Below are 20,058 nucleotides of genomic sequence, written 5' to 3'. Positions count from 1 at the left end.
GGGCTGGGGCAGGCCGGGGCCAGCAGAGGAGCGGGCTATGCCGGCAGAGCTGCGTCACCCAAACCCGCATCTGGCCCGTGCCCACTGCGGCCGCGGGCTGGGATGAAAAGAAGGGAATTACAGGGTAAATATTTATCCCTGCACATGAGGTGTCCCAGCCAAAATGGACAAAACAACCCCAGTTTTTTGCGCAGGTTTTATTCTATCCTTGAAACCTTCAGGTACAGCTGGACTAGGCACTAACAGCCACATCACTGACTGCTAATGATAAAAAACGTTTGCAAAGGTCACTACAAGAAGGACATGGAGGTGTTGTGGTGAGCCCAGGGAAGGGCAATGGAGCTGGGGAAGGTCTGAAGCAGAAGTCTGGTGATGAATTAATGAGGGAGCTGGGAGGGCTCAACCTGGGGAAAAGGAGGCTCAGAGGGGACCTTATCACTCAACAACTCCCTCACAGCAGGGTGAGCCAGGGGGGATCGTGTTCTTCTCCCAGGTAACAAATGATAGGACAAGAGGAAATGGCCTCAGGTTGTGCCAGTAGAGGTTTAACTTGGATATTAGGGAAAATTTCTTCGTGGAAAAGGTGGCCAGGCGCTGAGACAGGCTGCCCAGGCAGTGGTGAAATCATCATCCCTGGAAGTGCTCATAGGGTGTGTGGACGTGGTATCTGGGAGAAGGGTTAGTGGTGAACACAGCAGTGCTGGGTTAGTAGCTGGACTTGATGATCTTTAGAGATCTTTTCCAACCTTACTGCCTCTCTGCTTCTGTTTTCCCAGTGTTCTTGTTGCTTGTCTGGGCATGCACTGAAATGAAATGTTTGCAGCACCAAACCTGCCAGACTTCAGGAAGCATTTGGACAATGCCCTCAGACACATGGTGTGATTTTGGGAGTAGTCCTGGGCAGGGTAAGGAGTTGGACTTGATGTTCCTTGTGAATCCCTTCTAACTCAGGATAATCCATGATTCCACAATCCAGGCATCCCTGGAATCCATCTTGCTGGAATTGCTGATGCCAGACTATGCTAGGAGGGTTTCAAATCCATCAAATTCTATGTTATCCTGGTTGCCCAGGGGTATCCTTTATCGTTCACTGATAAAGCAATCCTTAGTTCCGTGTCCTTTACTTTGTTTTACTTAAGCACAAACCACCACCACAAACCAAAGCTTCCAGTAAAATTCCAAACTCCCCAGTAAAATTCTGCAACCTCATTATGTCACAGTGTAAGTCTGCATATATATATATCAACAAAAATACTACATTTTCATGCCATAAAGACTGGTTGATATAACAGGGAACGGAATTTTCCAGGAGTGGGATGGCTTTAGCTCAAAACCAGACTCCACCGCTGGTTCACTGGGCATCTCTAGCCCCAGCTGTATGGCATGTCACCCCTTGGAAGGCTGGGGAGTGTCGCAGACAGAGTTTCTCCGGGTGTGAGAGGACCCCACCCCGGGGCTGATGTAGGACGAAATCTCGCGCAGGAACGATCGCGTCCGGCACGTTTTGCCCCCTGCGCGCCGCCGTAGCCGTTGCCATGGTGACGGGCGCAGCGGCCCGAGGCCCGCGGAGGCGCCGGGAGCTGCCTTGGAGGCCTCAGCCGGGGGCCCCGCGCCCTGCCTGGGCATGAGGCGGGGCCGGGGCCGCGGTCCACCGCTTCTGCGGGAAGAAGGTGAGGGGTGGGAGGTGGTGGAGTGCGGGAGGGGTCTTCGCGCCTCTCACCAGAGTGGCTGCCCGGGAAACCGCTGACCCAGCCCTGGCTCCCTTGCGTCCCTGTGCCTCTCTCTCTGTCTACCCTGATAGTGACTTCAGGCTGGTTTTTATATTCAGTGTTTTCTGGAGCTGGGTATAAGGGCACGCCGGGCGTACCCACTGTGGGTTTTGTAACAGGTAGCTCAAAGTGATGCATGAGCAAGTTTTCAACAGCCTAATGAGAGAAGGATAACATGACTGGTAATGATTTCTCATCAGTGATGAGCCAGTTGCCATGTAGCAACTTAAATGGTGAAAGCAGGCAGATACTGCTAATTACTTTAAAGGGTGAAGTTAGGAATTTTTTATTCCAGCCTACGTGTTGATAAGACCGTGCTGATGAACATAAATTATATTCTCTGCTATTCTTATCCACTCCTCTACCAGTTGACCAAAAAAGACATTTCCAGCCCTTTGCCAGACACTGAAGGGCTGTTGGCATACCAAGGCTGGAATTGTCCTGCTCACTCTTTCAGCAGTTGCTGTGCTTGCTCTCTTCCAGCCCTGTGAATTGTTCTGGCACTGGAACCATTATCAAAAATACCACAAGTGAGCCAGAGACCTCCTTCTTTTCTTTCATCTCTCTCCTGTGCATGTTAATCAGACTAATTGAAGTTGTTTGTCATGTTAGATGGTAGTTTCACATCCTCTTTAGTTACTAAGGAAGGATGGGAGTGGTGCAGAGGTACCTTGAGTCAGCTCAGGTCCAGCAGAGCTCCTTTGTTCTGGCTTTGTGATGCTGCCCTTGATATCCTGCCTGGTTTGCTCTCCCTGCTATCTCATGTTTTCTGTGAAGCAGAGCAGCCCAACCCTCTGTTGTTAAAAACTCTCCTGGCCCTGTGGCAAGTGAAAAGCAGCATCTAATAATCCACCATAAAAAAGGAGAAATTGCTTCTGAGCTCAGAGCTGTTTCTCTTCACATGTGTCATCATTTTAGTCTCTAACATAGCCTGCCTTGGAGCATCTCTGCAGCACCAGGCCTCAGTCACAGCACTTTTGTTTCACATCTTTTTGTTTTCCATTTTTGATTTCTGTAGATGAATATCTGCAATAAACCCCATAATAAGATAGCTCCAGAGGATTTGGGTGAAGCTGTCCCTGAGGTGAAGGTCCAACGTGCTCGAAGAAATGGCTGGAGCTGGCCCCTGCACCTGTTCCAGGTCATTGCCTGGCTGCTGTTCCTGTTCTTTGCTCTGGTTGGCTTTGGGATCCTGGTTCCCCTCCTGCCCCGCCACTGGCTGCCCGCTGGTTACATCGTATCCTTGGATGGAGAGGGAGCAGGGCTGGTACAAACTGTCCTTGGGGCTTTGGTAGCACAGAACACTTATTGGGTGGCACAGAAAGCATAGGAGAAAAGCACCTGAGCCAGAATGTTTCTCTGAACTGTGACCATCATCTTGGATATCTCCTGATTATAAAAAATCATTTGCTTTGAGATCCTCACTTTAGGTCACTGATGTTCTGCTTCATCACTCTCCATTAAGGTTACTGCCTTTGCTCTTCTGCTGCCTGCTTCTGCCTCTGTGTCTCCTTTGCTTTATATTATTCTTCTACAAGTGTGCTGAAGGGTTTGAGGGAAGTCATACAAAAAATCCCCTCCTGAAACATCCTTGTGAAGGCAGCCCCACCTCTCTGTGCTGGCTGGGTGAGTCATGAAAGGCAGCTTGGCATGCTTGTGGTGGCCCACAGTGGATCACCTCCCTGTGACCCACACTCTCCTGTGTTCAGGAGGAAATCTGGGAGTGGCACACAAGGTGGTGTGGTGTGAACTTCAGAGGAGAGGTCCCTTATGGGACAGTCTGGAGCAGCAGTTTAGTACACATCTAACAAAGACAGTGAAGGGTCTAGAGGAGAAGCAGCTGAGGACCCTTGGCTTGTTCAGCCTGGAGCAGCTGGGGAGTGATCCCAGTTCTCCCAGTACTCCCAGTGCCACTGTGCTATCACCTGTGCCCAGGGAAGGAACTTCCTCAAAACCAGACCTTGTTCTAAAGGGATGGGGTGTGCACTTACACCATTTATACATCTGACACAGATGCCTCTAAGTCTTGGATATGTTTGGGATGATTTTGCTTATTATTGTTAGTTTTACACCTGCATGATTTAGACATTAATATCATTAGCTCAGTGGTCTTACATCTACTTAGCTTGCTCAAGTCCTTGATATTATCACAGTTCAAACCTTGTGAATTTGTCTATTAAATATCTTAATAATGCAATCTAAAGTTACTCTTAATTAAACAGATTAATATTTCCTCAAGTTTTACTTCCAGTTAATAAAGCACTAATGTCTCTTTTGTGTCAAAGGCAAATCCCTTCCCAATCTGCTTCATCAGCCATCAGAGCTCCAGTGAGCTGGACCTCTCAGAGGCCTCCTTTTTTAGCTTACTAAACTGATCTATTTTCTGTAGGTCTTAGTATGATCAATGATGTGCACATCTGGGTGTATAGAAACAGTGACAAACCCTGGATCCTTTGTAGGAGCCTGCTTTAAAGGTGTGCTCCTCTTCCCTGGGATTCTAAGGAAAAGGAAAGCAAGGTAATCAATACTACTTCCCTGATGTGACCTTTTTTTTCTTGAAAGTCTGGTGCAGTGAAAGGGCATGTGCACAGCCTTTCCAAGGAGTCTGTATGGACTGAGAAACTTGGACCTATGTCAGCAGCCTGTACTTGGGCTCAGATTCTGGTAAGTACAGGTAACTTTTGAAGACATTCTGTGCTAGGAAGGGCACTTCTGCAAGGCAGAGAAGTACATAATGAGGAGGGATGTTCCTGTAGGTTTAGTTACCTTTTTCCAGGGATATTTATTACAAGGCAAATGTCTCTATCAATAAAGCTCAGATTAATGTGCTGCAATGTTATACAGCAATTTCTAATTCTATGCCATAAATTTTTCGTCTGTGTGGGGTTTGTGTATTAAGGATTAAAAGACATGTTAAATCCTTAACTGTGTACTTCAGTGTCCAGGAGTGTGTTTTATCTACCATTTAGTTGTTCATCTTACTGCAGTTTCCATTGATCCTGCGGATGCAAACGTGCGAGAAAAAAACTATCTGGGGCCTCTGGCCACCTTCAACCGTAACCAACACGCACATGTCATTGAGAACCATCACTGCCATGTCTGTGATGTGGATGTGTAAGTAGCTCTTCTTTCTCCTGCTCTGTCTTCTTCACCATTGCATGTCACCATTAGTCCTTAATGTCAGACTATAAGATTTGAAATTGAGCCCCTGAGCTGCTACAGTGCAAGTTAAGCTTCATCCTGTGGCAGGGTTCAGGTAGTTGGGTAGGGGCCTTCTGTCAAATGTGCACAGGGTTCTGTGTTTTATTTCATTGCTCACGTTGTGTGGAGAAGGCTGTAGTGTGCCATGTTCCCTGGGTGTTGGTGTTTTACCTATCAGTGTGTAAGTTTTGTGTGTGCGTGCTTGTCTCTGGCTGGATGCTGGCCAGTTGCAGGAAATGCTTGGAGGGCGGGCATTAACACCAAGCTCTGTAGTATTGCTGAAGGGATTCAAATAAGAATTCAACAATCTCCAAATTAAAAATCATGCAGTGCCTTGAAAGGCGAATTTTGGGATTGTGGTGCAACAGTGATAGATAAGTTTGGGAGATGAAGTACTCCTGATGAAACTCCAGAAGGTTTACTCACTATTACCAGTGCAGAAGGTTTACTCACTGTTACCAGGATCTCTGCTGCTGTATCCCCCTGTGTTTGAGTCACTGAAAAGTCACAGTAATGAGCTGGTGCTGCCATGCTAATGCCACCCTTTCCTTGGCAGGAGTGCCAACTCAAAGCACTGTGGAACTTGCAACAAGTGTGTGTGTGGCTTTGATCATCACTGCAAATGGCTCAACAACTGTGTGGGAGAGAGGAATTACTGGTAAGAGCTTGGCATTGTGGTAGAAGCACAACACTGCATCAATAATGTGGCTCCTTCTCTTTCCAGGGCTCTCCTGTATCTGTCCAGTCTGTACTTAGCCATGCAGACCCACTTTTCTTTTATCCCCTGGCTGAAGAGAATCAGTCATGAGAAAACTAGATGGAAAATACAAGCATAATCATTCAAATAACCAGGGATAAAACTCCTAAACTTAGAATGTTGTAGCTGAACATCTGTAAGTAAAAACAGAGAACATAGAGTTACTATTTGGTATTAGGAAATGCATACAGGATGTTAATTGAGTGTCCTTAGTGCTTCTGAAAGCTGAAGTAGGAATGGAACCATGATGGTGCTGTTCCAATTTGAAACAACCTGCATCCAGATCATGTGCTTTCCCTACAAGACTTGCCAGTTGGCAGGAGTCACAGCAGCATATAGGGACCTCTAATCCATGCCAGGTTTGAAAAAAGAATAAGGAGATTGTCACTGATGCTTCTCAATTTACTTTCCTGCACTTAAACCCCGTGGAAAGCAAAGCGATGTTGCTGGGTGCCATGTTACACTGATGGCTGGTGAAGCAGATCAGGAAGGGATTTGCCTTTGACACACACTACACTTCAGATTTTGTGCAAGGGAGCTCTTTGTCTGTCCTAGATATACTCTACTGTTTTGTAACCATGGTTGCACTAAAGGGTCACAGTTTAGTCCCTCAAAGTAACAAATAATAAGTAAAGCTGTTCACCAGTATCTATCAGAAGTGTAAGAAAGTGTGACAGCAATTTGAGATAGCTGTCTCTTTGTTTATTAGAGGCTGGGATATTGATTTGTGTGTGTGATGTTATTGAAGGCACTGAGAGCTCTCCCTTTCCTGGCAGGCTCTTTTTGAACAGTGTGCTCTCTGCCATTCTGGGCCTGGGGCTTCTGCTGCTCGTCGCTTTCTACGTCTTTGTGGAGTTCTTCGTGGACCCCGCGGTGCTTCGCTCTGACCAGCACTTTGATGGTACTGCAGTGCTCCACATGAGCATCCTGGGGATCAGCCAGCATGTCTTGATGAGGGTTTGGATTCTGTCAGCTCTTCCACTGAGGAGGAACTCCATTCCTTCCTGCTTCCATTTTATATTTCTGTTAGAGTATCTCTGCTCAGCTGGATGGAATGTCTTTCCTTACAGAGCTAATTGCTCTTCCTAAAAGCCCTGCAGACACCGGATTTCTTAGGCCTCCAGTGCACAATGGGTCTGCAGCTACTTTTGATTCCAGCTATAAAGTTTATTTAGAGATAATTCATACCTAGACAATCTACTTATCTCCAACTCTCTTTGTTTGACAGCTTTGAGGAACCACATGGATCGCTGGTTTGTGTTTCTTCCTGCATCTCCTGTTGAGACTCAGGCACCTGCCATTTTGGTGACAGCTGGGATTTTTATTCTTCTGAGCCTAGTGACCATGATCCTGCTGGGCCACCTCTTGACTTTTCACATCTATCTCTGTAGGTGTTTTGTTCCTGTCATCTATACCCCCATTTCATTTTTGCTTATCTTCTACTCATCCTGCATTCACTGAACACCCGTGTCACTAATATGCACCCATTGTGTAAAATTGGAATTTAACATCATATTTCTGAGTTCCCCCCTGTACCAGGTAGGCTTATCAGTGCTTGTGTAATGTGGGGCTTGTGTTGGGCCTCTGCAGCCATGTTTGAGCTATGTTATCCTGAAACTGAAAGCACATGGTGGGGTACTGAAGAGGCCAAGTGGGATGAACTGGGCAATGTCAGCTTGATGCCAGTGATGGCAGATTCAGATTAACTCCACATATGGCCTTTGTGAGTCTCCTCACAGTGCTCCCCAGTACTTCTGTTGTGTGAAAGAGCCTGTATTTTTCCCTTACCCCAGAGAAATGTGGATGCACAGAGCTGAATTTCTGATGGGAGCACTGCCATCCAGGTTAAGGTCCCTTTATGGAAATTGTACCATATTGATACAAGAAGATTTGTGGAATTCAGAGAAAGAGGCTTTCAGAAAAGCTTCTCTTTAGATCTACTGCTTGTTGCTCTGGCAAGAAAGGATATTTATGTTTGTTTATGTAGAAATGAGCATCAAAAACTTTTTTCAGCCATCATCTACAATTAAGCCAATGTTTTTTGGCTGCTGATGAAAGTCATGATAGGGAAAGATCTTACATTTGCAGTAGCTGGTGGTGGCAGAAGTAGGAAGGAAGGGATGTGGTGGAAGAGAAGTGAGGACAGAGGTTACAGAGGATCCTTGGATGGATTTTCAGGTTCTCAGTTAACAGACCTGCAGATGCCAACACAAACTAGGTCAGCACAAACCAGCACAGCTCCAGAAGTAAAACAGTTGCACTGCTGAAGTGTAGTGTTTGATAGGGGAGTGTTCCCAGCTGGCATGGACAGTGCACCCAGTGAGGAAACTGACCATCATTTTCTTCTACAGCCTCTTTGATGTTGACTGAAATTTGGGCACGCTACGATTTCACTTCCTTGGCAGAATTGACAGTTAGCTTTTCTGCGTTAATGGCACTGCCTGGAGATTTGAAAAGTTGATGTAGCACTTTTTAAAGACAAAAAGCATAACAAAGCTCCAGGAAGGTTTCTCCTGAATGAAAAAGGATTATTCTGTTTAGTAGTAAGTGGTATTTATCCTGTCCTTGTGTGCAGCTTCCACAAGAGGGTGCTCCCTGCCTGAGATAATGACCTGCTTTATCTGACAGACAGAAATCTCTGTGTGTGCCGCTAGTTGTGCTCTGGGCTTGGGGGAGATTTTGCTGCTCTTGTCTTGGGGTGATTCTTTCTCCTCTTTCAGAATAAATTTCGAGCCAAATTAACTTCTACTTTTGGCCCAATTTTAAATCGTTATCTTCCATCTTATGTGGAAACAGAATTATTGCAAATGGTTTTAACGTTTTATTACATTATAATCTGCTGCCCTAATGAAACTGTTTCCATCTGTGCAGAATGTATTGTGTAAGCCCTTGCTTTAAAGGAGGGGTGTCACCACACTGAAGCCTTTATTGTGTGCTGCATATGAGTATGCATTGCACTTACCATTGCATTTGCACTTACTACTGGCTTTCAGGGAGACAAAGTATGTCTGAGCTTAAACTCCTCTTATTTTATACCTGTAATTGTCAATAGTCTCCTCTGAATGCTTTAAGGTAGACAGTGTTGTAATGAGCTGTCTTCCCTCTTTTGAGACTAGAAATACACTTTACCAATTCCAATGTAATTACTGTTGGTCAGTATTTCTTAATATATCTTTTTGTTTTGCAATAATTAAATTACAGAAATTAAACAGCACCCATGTGAGTGGTACTGACCTTAGGCTTCTGTTACAAAACGGCTTAAGTCAGGTATGACTATTAAAATTTAGAATCTAGTTTTGTTACAAGCACAGTGAAAATCTCAGAGTTACTCTCCAGATTTTATTTACTCACTATGATCACTCAAAGAAAGTAGGTTATTCTCAAAATAGTAGGTCCATGTATTCAAAATTACTAGTCTTGATTCAGACTCAGTTCTGGAGGCATTTGGTGAAGCATGACACTTCAGAAGCTTGGAGGGAGGATTTTTTTCTTCAATACCAAGAGGCTGATAGTAGAATAAAAAGAAAAAAATAGTAGGGAATATAGGAAAGCATATAGGGTTACTCACAGACTGATAATATTTTACATGTTATGTGCTGCAGTGTTATCTGGCCAAAAAAACCCAGTATTTCAACTAAATAGCTCTTTTAAAATACTTTAAAAGTTACACTGTAAGTATTCAGAAACCAACAAAATCCAAATTAAAAATGGTTAGTAGGCCTTTGCTTATGAAGCAACATTCTGTTTTTCAAAGAATGCAAAGGGTGCCATTCTAGGAGCACTTGCCAGCACCCTGCATTGTCCCTGTTAAGTAATCACTTGGCTGCAGACTCACATTCATCTCTATGTTCTCTCTTCTTGGCCAAATGGATCCTGATTTTTTATTTCTTCATAAGGTGATTGTGATTCCTTATTACAGTGATTTTTATTTATTCATAAAGTGATTCTCCCCCACTTTTCTGTGAAGGGCATGGTTTTGAGAGGTAAGATATCAGTGATCTAAATGTCTTCAGGCAGAGGGAGGATTTTAGTCCAGATGATCCTAGGCATCTGCTTTAACTGCTGTGCTTCTGTAAAAAGGAGGAATAACCATTGTGCTGTGTGCTAAAACCCTTCAGCATCCTTTTCTGGGTTTATTCTCTAAAAATGCTTAAGGTCATTATAGGAAGAATGTCTGCATTTTGGACTCTTTTTGGGTCTCATGAAGAAACCAAGTTGCTCAGAAATGTCACATGCTTTTGGTCATTCATGGAAGCAGATGTGTTTGCATGGGGACCTGGAGAGCTCATAAAGTCAGGGACATGTGAACTCTGGGCACATCTGTTTGGCACAAGGCAAGCTGTGCATTTGATGCTCACTGGTTTGCACATTAAGTGTCTCAATCACTACAGGACACTCTAGCCTGCTCCATTTCTTCTCTCCATTTAGCACCACCTTCTGCAATACCTTCTGATTGCTCACTGAGCTGTTTGTACAGTGCAGATCTTAAACCTCTTAGACAAGAATAATGGATTTGCCCTGAAATGAACTGAACAAATCACTATCGTATAGAAGGCTGTACCATTCTAGGACACTTTAGAATAGCAGGACTATAAGAAAGCATTGTGATGGTGACAATAAAGGATATAGTAGGATGTACAGAGCACAGCTACTTTTGGCTTGGATTATCAGTTTCTTCGTGTTTATAGTTACTATTTGATGGTATAGTTATCCAGCCTGTTTGTGTAAGTGCAGTCAGGGAGGGGCCTTTCCTGTGCTGACAAGTCTCTTTCTTCCCTTTCAGTGTGGCACAAGCTGACTACATATGAGTACATCCTGCAGCAGCGTCCCCAGCAGCAGCCAGACAAGGTAGACAAGAAACAGGAGTCTTGTTCCTCCCAAGTGAGACCCAGTCAGGTACTCATCCTACTTTCAGCCCATTTCCCAAAAACAGCCTTGTTTGTTTGCTGTGTAAACTTTGCTTCACTTTCTTGTGTTCCATGTTTTAAAGGCAGTTGCCAGAGATAAGACTTGGTACTTTGATGGAGTTGAGTAGGATGTGAAAGAGTGCAAGGCCTGTGATTCCATGAACACTTTAGGTATAAGCAAGTAGTGCTTTCAAAGGAATCAATCCCACCCACTCTCTTCCTCCACCACTTTTTTTGGGTCCTGCACTATCTCGTCTCTTCTGCCAGCACAGCTGTTCATTAGGACAGGGTGGGGAAACTCATCTGAGTAACAATAAACTTTGTTAAAAAAACAGTTGAGCTGGCCCAGCTCCCTCCCAGTTAGTTCACCAAGCAGTCCCATGAATGCCTGGCTCAGCACAAAGGAGGGTAACTGAGGAGTGGGAAGAATCCTTTCCCTGGAAAGGACAGGACCATCTGTTTGGGTGGCACTGCACATCCTGGGGCCTTGTGTCATGGCTTCAAATGAGGCAGGCTCTAGGGCTGGGGAAACTGGGGCTAATCACTGAGCAGCAGTAATTTAACCATCTTAAAAGTGAAAAGGACACCAGCTTTGCAGAAATGACCCAGATATCTGCTTTTCTTTGAAATGAGTCTGTATGATGATAAGGGTCCTTGTTATTAGCGTGATGTTGATCTATATCTCTGTAAAAAGAGTTCTACAAGCTCTTAAATACTGTTAGACTGCTGAGGCAACTATATCAGGCTCTGAATTGAGAGGTTCAGTGTAATTTATTTTGATACAAGGCAAAATAAATTATTGGATTAACTAAAATTTTGACTGGACACATTCTATACTGACTTCAGCAGGGGCTTGAACTAGAAATTTCCAAAAATTCTTCCTAATCTAGATTATTCTGTGATTCTCAGTCATGTATAATTTTTCATTTTATGCAAGTAAGTTATCTACTATACAAACAGTTTTGTATTTCATAAGAAATTAATTAAATACAAGCTTCATCCAAGTATTCTCTGTAGAGATACTGGGATGTCTCTGGATTCATCCATAGTTCTTCCCTATCAAAGCAAAGGGGAAAGTGAGCTCATTTACTTTTCTATAATATGAAGTCCCTAGCTTTTCATATATATTTTTTACTGTTTTGGAAAAGTGGAACTTTCAGTTTAAACAGAGGTTTCCATAACAACAAAAATATTTGGCACTTTGTTTCACAGAGCTTTGCTTACTATGAAGATTAAAACAATAATAAAGCATTAGCTCTAATAATCTAGTTATTCAATTTTAGTTGATACTGAAAATGTATTTGAACGGGGTGGACTTTATGTGTGTGTGCACTTTTGGGATGTTGGCATTCTCCTGTCCTGTGTTGTTCTCCTGTCTGCACTGGTTGTTATCTAGATATGTGTGAATATGGTTACTTTGAAGCAGCAAGCCTGGAAGCAGCAGGATGAAAAGGAGTTTGATGTTTCAGGACTGCAGTTAGGACCTTGGGGAACAAGAAAGACTGGATGATGCCCAGTAACATTGTTAAGAAAAATGTTAACCCACTAGACTTTCCTTGTTTCTTACATAGCAACCAGAGATAAACACAAACAAATAGATTGGAGTAGGAGGACACCAAGTGACTTGCCTTTTGTAAACTGTGTTGAATACAGCCTTCTTTAGCTTGAACACTGCAACCCTTTGTAATTGATCCAACATGTTGTAAGCATAAAATGGAAATCATCCTCTTCCCACTTTTGTCTGAACTGTTCATTCATTTTAGGGACTAAGAAGAAACATGCATTTCCCCTTTAATGCTTGTTTTTGAGCCTTATTCAAGCTTGGGTGTTGGTTTTGGCTTCAGTTTTCCATGTTGGTCTGTGGTTAAGTCTTCAGCTATGTTGAAGTTAAAGGATTCTTGTTCAGGATAAAGGATTCTTATGTACTTGTAGGATCTACAAAATAAGAGCCCTAATTTTGCACATTTAAGTGGTTCAGATGTCACAAAAAATGCAGAACAGTTGGGCACATTGAGCCTTTGCTTCTATTACCATACCTAAAGCAGGATGTGCAAGTAACCATTTTTTCTGTAGTCATTTGCAGTCCAAAGAAATATAAACTAACCCAAATCCTATGCTTTAATGCATAATTGCATTCATGCCAGGGAGCTGGCTTTCATATGAGGCCAGCTGGGATGTGGTTCTTCTCACATTCCTAAAGCTTTGAACTTGCTTTGGAAACTGATTCAGGTTGGTGGGGTTTGATTTTAAATACTAAACACAGATTTTAAACTCAGCTTCCCTTACACTTTCAGAATTGTTGCTTTCTTCCAATGTTGATGTAAAACAAACTTAGTCTTCACTCTCAGCCTCAACACTTGCAACAGACTCAGCTTCCATGGGACAAGAACTCTTTTTTTCCTGTTCAATTCTGCTTCCCCTCCAGGCAGACAGCACTTCAGGGCACTTCTGACACTGAAGTGGTTGATAAGGGCAGCTGCAGTGGGCAAGGGAGCTGAATCCATCCTGGGATTGTAAACCATGGACCTTGGGGTGGTCACAGCTGGCAGTGGGTGAACGTGGCCAGGATTTGCACAGGGGCAGAACTTGGGCAGTGTGTCAGCCCAGCAGTCTGCTTTCAGCAGGAGCAGCAGCTGAATCCTGACAACCCAACTGCAAACAGTGCCTTGTCTTGATGCTGCAGAGGAAAGATTCTGATTCTCCTGCTAAATGCCTGGGAGCAGAGGGAGGCTTGGGCTCTGTGCTGTGGCTGTAGTTTGTGTCACACTCTGAGAGAGCATTGTATTTTCTACTGATTGAGTCTCATTTGTTTTCATAGTCAGCTCTAATGCTTTACTTTCATTTATGTGGCTGGTTTGGTTCTACATTATTTATAGAAGGCTGAAATGAACAGAATTGATTAAAAAAGGCTCTTTCATTCCCTGCTTGGAAAGAAATTCTCCACGTTATTCTCAAGATGAATCATTTATTAAGCTCCCTTGAAATGCCAGTCCTGCAGTCCTGTTTATGTGCTGTGGACATTGAGTCCTGATTGTTTTCAGTTGTTCTGTGCAGTGGGATGTCTCTGCTGCAGCTCATTTCAGCCATGAGCTGCTTCCCTCTGAAAAGACCTGCATCTCCTGCCTGTACACTCACAGTGACACGAGACTGTGCCTGGTCTCCTTCCCTTGTGACTCAGGTGCATGAGGCCTGAATGTAAATCTTGATTGTAAATGTCCCAAGGAGCTTTGAGGAGACCTTTGTGCACACTTTGTGTTCAGTTGGTGATGAGTGATGATGTGACTTGAGTTACAAGTTCCAATTGAAATACATGTAGTAAATTTCTGCAGATTATTAATCTTGCACTTGGATAAATTTTTAAATCAGAAAGATATGGTTTTGATTTCTAAACCAATTCCCTTCAGATATTATGTTACCACCCATAAACCAGCTGAAATTGTTTTTTTTCTCTTTTTATTTGCCTTTCCTTTTTATTCCTAACATCTGAAATGATTTCTTGGCTGTCACTGAATGTGCAGCTCCATGGATTCTTTTCCAGTTCATAGACTGTTGCTCTGTATATAAAGTTTAAACTGCTTTTCCCACATGCTTCACTTTCCATCTTTACGTCTAGCAATATTGATTTTTTGTGCCATTTTAGCATCCTTTAATTCAATATTGCAAAGATCTTCCGCAGCTCTTTGCGGCTGGCTTTCATTTTTAATGCCTTACATCAGGGAGTGTCATCACCAGGCTTCTCACTGCTCTGCTCTTTTGTTGATTGTTTATGAATTTGTTCAAATGCAGAGGCCCTGGATCTCTCAGGAACTCATTTGTGGCGTGTCCAACTTTGACTTCATTTTCTCAAATTTGCTGATCAGGCTCTTCAGAAAAGAAAGGTCTTCATGAGTTTGTTTTAGCTATTTTTGAAGCTAATGCCTATCACATTTTAAATCCTTCCATTTAACCTAAAAGTTACTTTAAAATATCTTTGTAGTCACTGCACGGTGAAACACTAATGAAGAAGTTCTCTTGATGATTATTTAAGTTTAAAAGCAGCTGATAAGTGGTGTCCAGGTCCTTCTGAGCATGGTTTATCCTTTTTTGATAACAGGGCTTCATACTCTTCATCCCTTGGTACTCTGACCATCCTAACTGGGTGCTTTTGAGGGAGAACTGGGGTCCTTTCCTGTAATGCAGCACTTGGATTTAGGAAACTTATTCTTATAATGTTTCTGAAAATACGCAGTTTTCAAGTTCAGCTGTCATTATTCTGAGCTCATCCATACCTGAGGCAAATAAACAATATATCACACTCATTTTTAAAAATCAGCAGGTCTTAACCACACAGGGTCACACAAGAAATAGAAAACACGTTATGTTTTTCCTGTATATTTAATGCTTCCATTCTCCTCACCTCCATTTTGCATTTAAAAGACATATTTTGCATTCACTGCAGAGCTCCTCAGATTGGACTGTGTAACTAATGGAAGCTTTAAGTGGTATTTTAGAATGTGCTCCCAAGAAATGACTAAGCTGATCTCTCTATGTGTGATTTGGTTTTGAGTCATATGAAATACTGACTGGACTAAAGAAATTAATCAAGGACTTCTAATTGTTCCAATCTTGGGTTTTTCATCTTCTTAAGCTGCAGTTTCCTGCTGTGCTACCAATAGGGACAAAAGATATCTGGCATAAGGAGAAAGAGTATGTCTGTAATGAAAATCCCTCTTCTCCCCTCTGTGTTTGTATTAGTCTGAAAATGTTGTTTGTTTTGTTTTTTCCAGGAAGCAGACTTATTGTCAGGTAATCCTGGCTATACAGACCCTGGAATTCGAGGAGAGGAATTCTCAACAGTAATTGCAGGAAAAAGGTGAGAAAAGTCAAGGAAAAGATTCTCCATGCATGGTGAATGGGAAATTGCTGTCAAGGTCACTGATGGGCCCTAAGACAAGAGTACTTAGAAGGGTAGGGAGCACCAGTGTTTTGAGCAAGGCATGGTGAAATCCTTGAGTTTCAGGAGGGTAGATACCTGCAGGAATACTTGCCTTCCCTCTCCTGGGAAAATATCTTTCCTAGAATATTCTACTTAGACTGTTTTATATTAAATATTTTATAGCAAACTGCTTTCTATTAATTGTATTATATTAAAATTACTTTAAGGCTGTCTGATTTGTCCTGTAACTCCTCTATTGAGCTCATTATAGTTGCATCACTTCAGGTTGTAGAGAAATGCATCACAACAGTTACAAGTTTATAACACGGGCAAGCACTCATGGGAAAACAGGATCCTTGTCTCTTAATTAGTCCTTTCCTGTTAACTTGTGTCCCTGGGGATTTCCTTTTTATTTTGCACAATTGTGCAGGAGAAGTTCCCCTGCAGTTTTGCTGGGAATGCTGTGTAAGGCAGGGGAGGCTGTGATCAGCCTGATCTGTGTGTGCAGGCAAAGAGGGCATCAGACTTAAGTCCTGCCTTAGGGAATCACCTTGTGTGTCTGCTGTGTTTTTAGCTTTCCAAAGCTCTATGTCCATAACCAAGAAGGTGACCCCAAGCAGAGCTCATCCCCTGAGTCCCCATCTCTTCACTCTGTGGCCCCTTCTCAGGTAAGGAGGATTTGCCCCACACCCAAAGTGCTGCTGACAGCCCACCCAGGTGCTTGGGCAGGCTCACTCTAGAGCAGGCTCTGCCTCCCCTCAGTGAGTGTCTGCAGGTGTGGCTGTGCCCTGCAGTCACCAAATCCAGGTGATGTTCTCCTGTCTCCACTCACAGGCATGATCAGAGCTATCCTCCAGTCCCCTCATAAGCTCACAGCTGTAGCACAGCTGTAATCCAGTGCCTTGCTGCCCCAGTGCAGCTCAGTAACGCTGACTATGCTGCTTTGTTGATGTAAGAAGCTCTGCATGTTTCTGTAGAGCAAAATCCAACAGTTTAAATGTTCAAATAAAGCAGTTTCCCAGGGGAAGATGGTGTGTGTGGATATGGAGCTTGAGTGTATGGAACAGCTCTCCAGTCTTGGACTGGGCTCCTGATATTCATGTATCTGTATCCAGATGCTCTCTCCTCTTGCTCAGATGGCAGGTGGTGGTGCTTTTCCTCTTTCCTCCAAGCTTATTAATCAGTCTTGCCATCTAGATGGTAAGAAAAATTTGTTTTCATCTATACAGCATTTGGGACAAGGACTGTCCCTTTCTTGGGACATCCTGTGCTCTGTGAGTTTTGGTTCCCTCTTCTAGTTTGGCTTTACAAGTGCAAGTGACCAGTGTCTCATACAACTCCCAGCTCTATGAGACAACAGCTTCAAGGTACCACACAGAGTCACTGTATGCAGATAGTGTGGGGGTGTGTTAGTAAATGCCAGTTCTCTATTTCTGCTTTGTAGTATCTCAGTCTTAATGGTAAAATATTCTTGGACTTTGGTTATACCTAATGCTTGTTATTCAAAGTAGGAAGAATTAAAAAGAGATAACAAGAAAAAAAATTGTCTCCTTCCTTTGGGCTGGTGAAGTGACTTTCCCTTCTCTTGGGCTACTTGCTTTCACAGCAACAGAAGAAAAGAAGAAAGAAAGTGCAGAAAGTTTCTTCCTCAGCAATGGACAGTGGATCTAAAGCACATGCTACACCTCAGCTCTCCTTCCCAGATCCCCCATCAGGTGAGAGTGCACCAGTCAGCTTCTCTGCTGAATCTTGCATAAATAAATGTATGATTTGCTTTAACAGTACTGCATCAGCCAGAGCAGAGTTCCTGGGCTTGTTGATGTCTTTGTGGGGCTGAGCAATCTCTCTCTCCTTAAGGCTTCTTCTCCCTTTATTTCCATCTGCAGAGTTCCCAGCCACGGCTGCTGCCACCTCACCTTCCCACAGGCTTCACCTCTTAGTGCCAGCTTTTCCTCTGAGAGCTGCTGTGTCCCCCAGCAGCATGGGCCTCATCCAGGCAGCAGGACCCCCAGCTCACTATCACTCAGAGTCTGCTGAGTCCATGGATGAGATTCCTGTGGCTCAGATTCACTCTGGGAGCCCAGTCCTTCAAGGGCCTCCTAAGAATAACTCAGGCAACTCTCAACATTGTCCCTTGTCCACAGACAATCCCAGAGGAGTCAAGAAGAAGAATCTGTATTCTGAGCACAAGGTCAAAAGGAGAAGCTGCCAGCAGGATAGACATGTGGAACGTGACCTGGAGCTTTTTTCTAAGATTCCTGCTGTGTTTGTAAGTAAGAGCAGTGGAGAACCTCTTGTCCCTCAGCTCCAGCCCAGTGAGAGCACGTCAGAGCCTGACCACAGAAAATGCACCAGCAAGCAGCACGTGGGCAGACATGATCCATGCTCAAAGGACATAAGGACAAGCACCACAGCGGCCTAGGGACCATCCTTCCAAAGCCATGGCCTTTGGGAGCAGCATTAGTGCTGTGTGGAGCCCTCCAGGACTCACCCCTCACTGTGCATGTGCTGTCAGGCTGCAGTGGGACATTTCTCATCCTCAGCCAAAGGCAGGAGGCAGCAAGGTGGCAAACCTGAGGTAGATTTGTTGCTCACGAGAGCTCAAGTGCTTTCCCTGGGAAGGGCCAACCCCTCTTGGCCCTCTGCATGCTGGTACTGCGGTAAGTTCCTAGCAGAGTGTAAGATGGGGAAGAACAAGGCTGTACCTCTGCCATTCCCTGCTCCCTGAAAGCTGTATTTCCATCTGCCTACTCCCTGTCATTGGATCATGCTCAGGGGCTTCAGCAGAGGGTCAGGGAGTAACCTCAGGATTGCCCCATCCCTATACCGCTTTCCACTGTGCTCCCTCAAGCCAAGCCCACCACCAGCATCTTCTCTCTCTCTCAGCATAGCTTGACCTGCTCCCCCTTCCCAGCACGCTGGGGTGCCCCACACTGCAGCATTCTCATCAGAAGTTTTGGGATACAGCAGGCCCTGAAACCTTTGCAATTCCTGGCCTGCCAGATCTGTGTTAGCCCACAGCCAAGCCTGGGGTGTGTGTGTAGTGCAGAAAGATCCCACAGCAGACAGGGGGGCACATGGCCAGTGCCTTGAGCCACAGCAGCCTGTATTGGGGGTGAGCTGCAGAGAACTGGCTGGGCTGCCATCCCACAGCACCTGTGCTCTCCCTGTCCTCATGGCTTCCCCAGGCAGCAGGCCCTGTTCCAGATTCCATGCTGAGGCTGGGCCTTCAGCAAGCCCAGATCTGCCTAGCAGCCAGCTGATCTCAGAGCCCAGACAGCAGCCACCAGCATGGCCATGTCTGACAGGATTTGACACATCCCCAGCACAGCACACTGCTGGTGCTGTGAGCAGACAGGTGCACCAACAAAGAAAAGGAAGCCAGGGGAGTCTTCATCACCCTTCCAAAATGTTTTGATGCATGAAAGGCACAACTGACCTTTCTGCAGCCTATGGTGGGTGCAGGTTAGGGAAGGACAGGACAAAGCATGGTGCTGTGAGAGCCAAGCTAAGCTGTTCTCCCTTTGTCTAGCTCAGTCTGCAAGCACTCCTTGGAACTGGGTAAGAGCAGGGCAGGGATCTAGAGTCAAAGGCTCTTTGGGCACAGTCAACATGGGACAGGCAGACTGGACTCACAGGCTTGATGGGAGGGTCTAGCCTGAGAGAAAGACCTGGGAGTGTTTTAAAGGGCTGCCTTACCACTCTTCTCTTGTGTGATTTTTGTCCCCTGAAAGAACTGGGATGAGGAGCTTTGACTCTTCATCAGTTTACACAATCTGTTGATCAGAAAAAGTGAAGTCTCATGTAGCTGTTGAAGTCATTTTTTCTCAGTTTGCAGGAAGGGCTGGCCTGTGGTCACACTCCTTGCAGCTTCCCTGCCTGCTGTGGCCAGTGGTGCCCTCTGGCAGTGTGAGCCTTTGGGAAAGCAGGTGAGTGTGGACCAGCAGACATGGCACTGGATGTCTGCAGAGACCAGGGCATTGCTCACCTATGGGTCCCAGTTAGACAAATCCCTTCCTGTTGTTTCTCCTCATGTCTGCTGTCATCCAAGGAAACTGTGTCCTGCAGCAATGCTGGGCTCATGGTTTTCCAAGGCCATCTCTCTCTCCACCAGAAAGCATTGGTAATTCCTCTTCAGCAGGTGCCCCTGAGCAGACCTTGTGTGTTTTCTTACTCTGTCCATGCAGAATCAGTCCCAAAATCATGTGTGGAGCTCTTTGGTAGCTCTGGCCACAATAAAATTTTCTATATTCTTTCTAAATAGTTTCCTCCTTTCTTTTGCAGCAATTCCTGGCTCTGCCCCATTGATGATCCCCAGGCTGTTTGTTTCACTTCTCCCTGAGCCTCTGCAGTCCCAGAAGGGCTCAGCACTGTAATTGATGTGGGGGTGACAGCAGTCCCTTCTCCACAGGGCCTTTTGGGTGTTAGATGGGAGTGTCTTCCCTGAGGGGTAGGGATCAGACCATCTTCTCCCTGTATACCCCAGCCTGGTCTTTGTGCTGGAGCACC

The 20,058-nt window shown here is 44.7% G+C and overlaps 1 protein-coding gene across 2 annotated transcripts; it reads left to right on the top strand.

Annotated features, from left to right (window-relative positions):
* Nucleotides 1-1,550: 1,550 nt before the first annotated feature.
* ZDHHC1 (zinc finger DHHC-type containing 1) lies at nt 1,551-19,810 on the top strand. Of its 2 annotated transcripts, none has more exons than XM_066557630.1 (11): nt 1,551-1,670; nt 2,788-3,006; nt 4,708-4,883; nt 5,527-5,628; nt 6,504-6,628; nt 6,956-7,114; nt 10,511-10,623; nt 15,401-15,486; nt 16,124-16,217; nt 17,156-17,264; nt 17,694-19,810. In XM_066557630.1, exons 2-11 carry the CDS (start codon nt 2,788-2,790, stop codon nt 17,969-17,971), a joined length of 1,461 nt encoding a protein of 486 aa, XP_066413727.1. In that variant the 5' UTR covers nt 1,551-1,670; the 3' UTR covers nt 17,972-19,810. The 2 variants fall into 2 exon arrangements, with proteins under 2 accessions (XP_066413727.1, XP_066413726.1); XM_066557629.1 differs by having other exon boundaries at nt 17,436-19,810.
* The last annotated feature ends 248 nt before the right edge of the window (nt 19,811-20,058 follow it).

This window comes from Molothrus aeneus, chromosome 11 (genome assembly GCF_037042795.1).
Source record: "Molothrus aeneus isolate 106 chromosome 11, BPBGC_Maene_1.0, whole genome shotgun sequence".
Taxonomy (NCBI): domain Eukaryota; kingdom Metazoa; phylum Chordata; class Aves; order Passeriformes; family Icteridae; genus Molothrus; species Molothrus aeneus.
The sequence above is the reverse complement of the archived record's forward strand: the minus strand, read 5'-3'. Positions and strand labels throughout refer to the sequence as shown.

Excerpts from the sequence above, each read along its gene's own strand:
- ZDHHC1 (XM_066557629.1), top strand. The coding sequence starts at position 2,788 with ATGAATATCTGCAATAAACCCCATAATAAGATAGCTCCAGAGGATTTG. Across the intron at positions 3,007-4,707 it reads GGCTGCCCGCTGGTTACATC|TGTCCAGGAGTGTGTTTTAT; the intron begins GTATCCTTGGAT and ends TGTGTACTTCAG. Across the intron at positions 10,624-15,400 it reads CCCAAGTGAGACCCAGTCAG|GAAGCAGACTTATTGTCAGG; the intron begins GTACTCATCCTA and ends TGTTTTTTCCAG.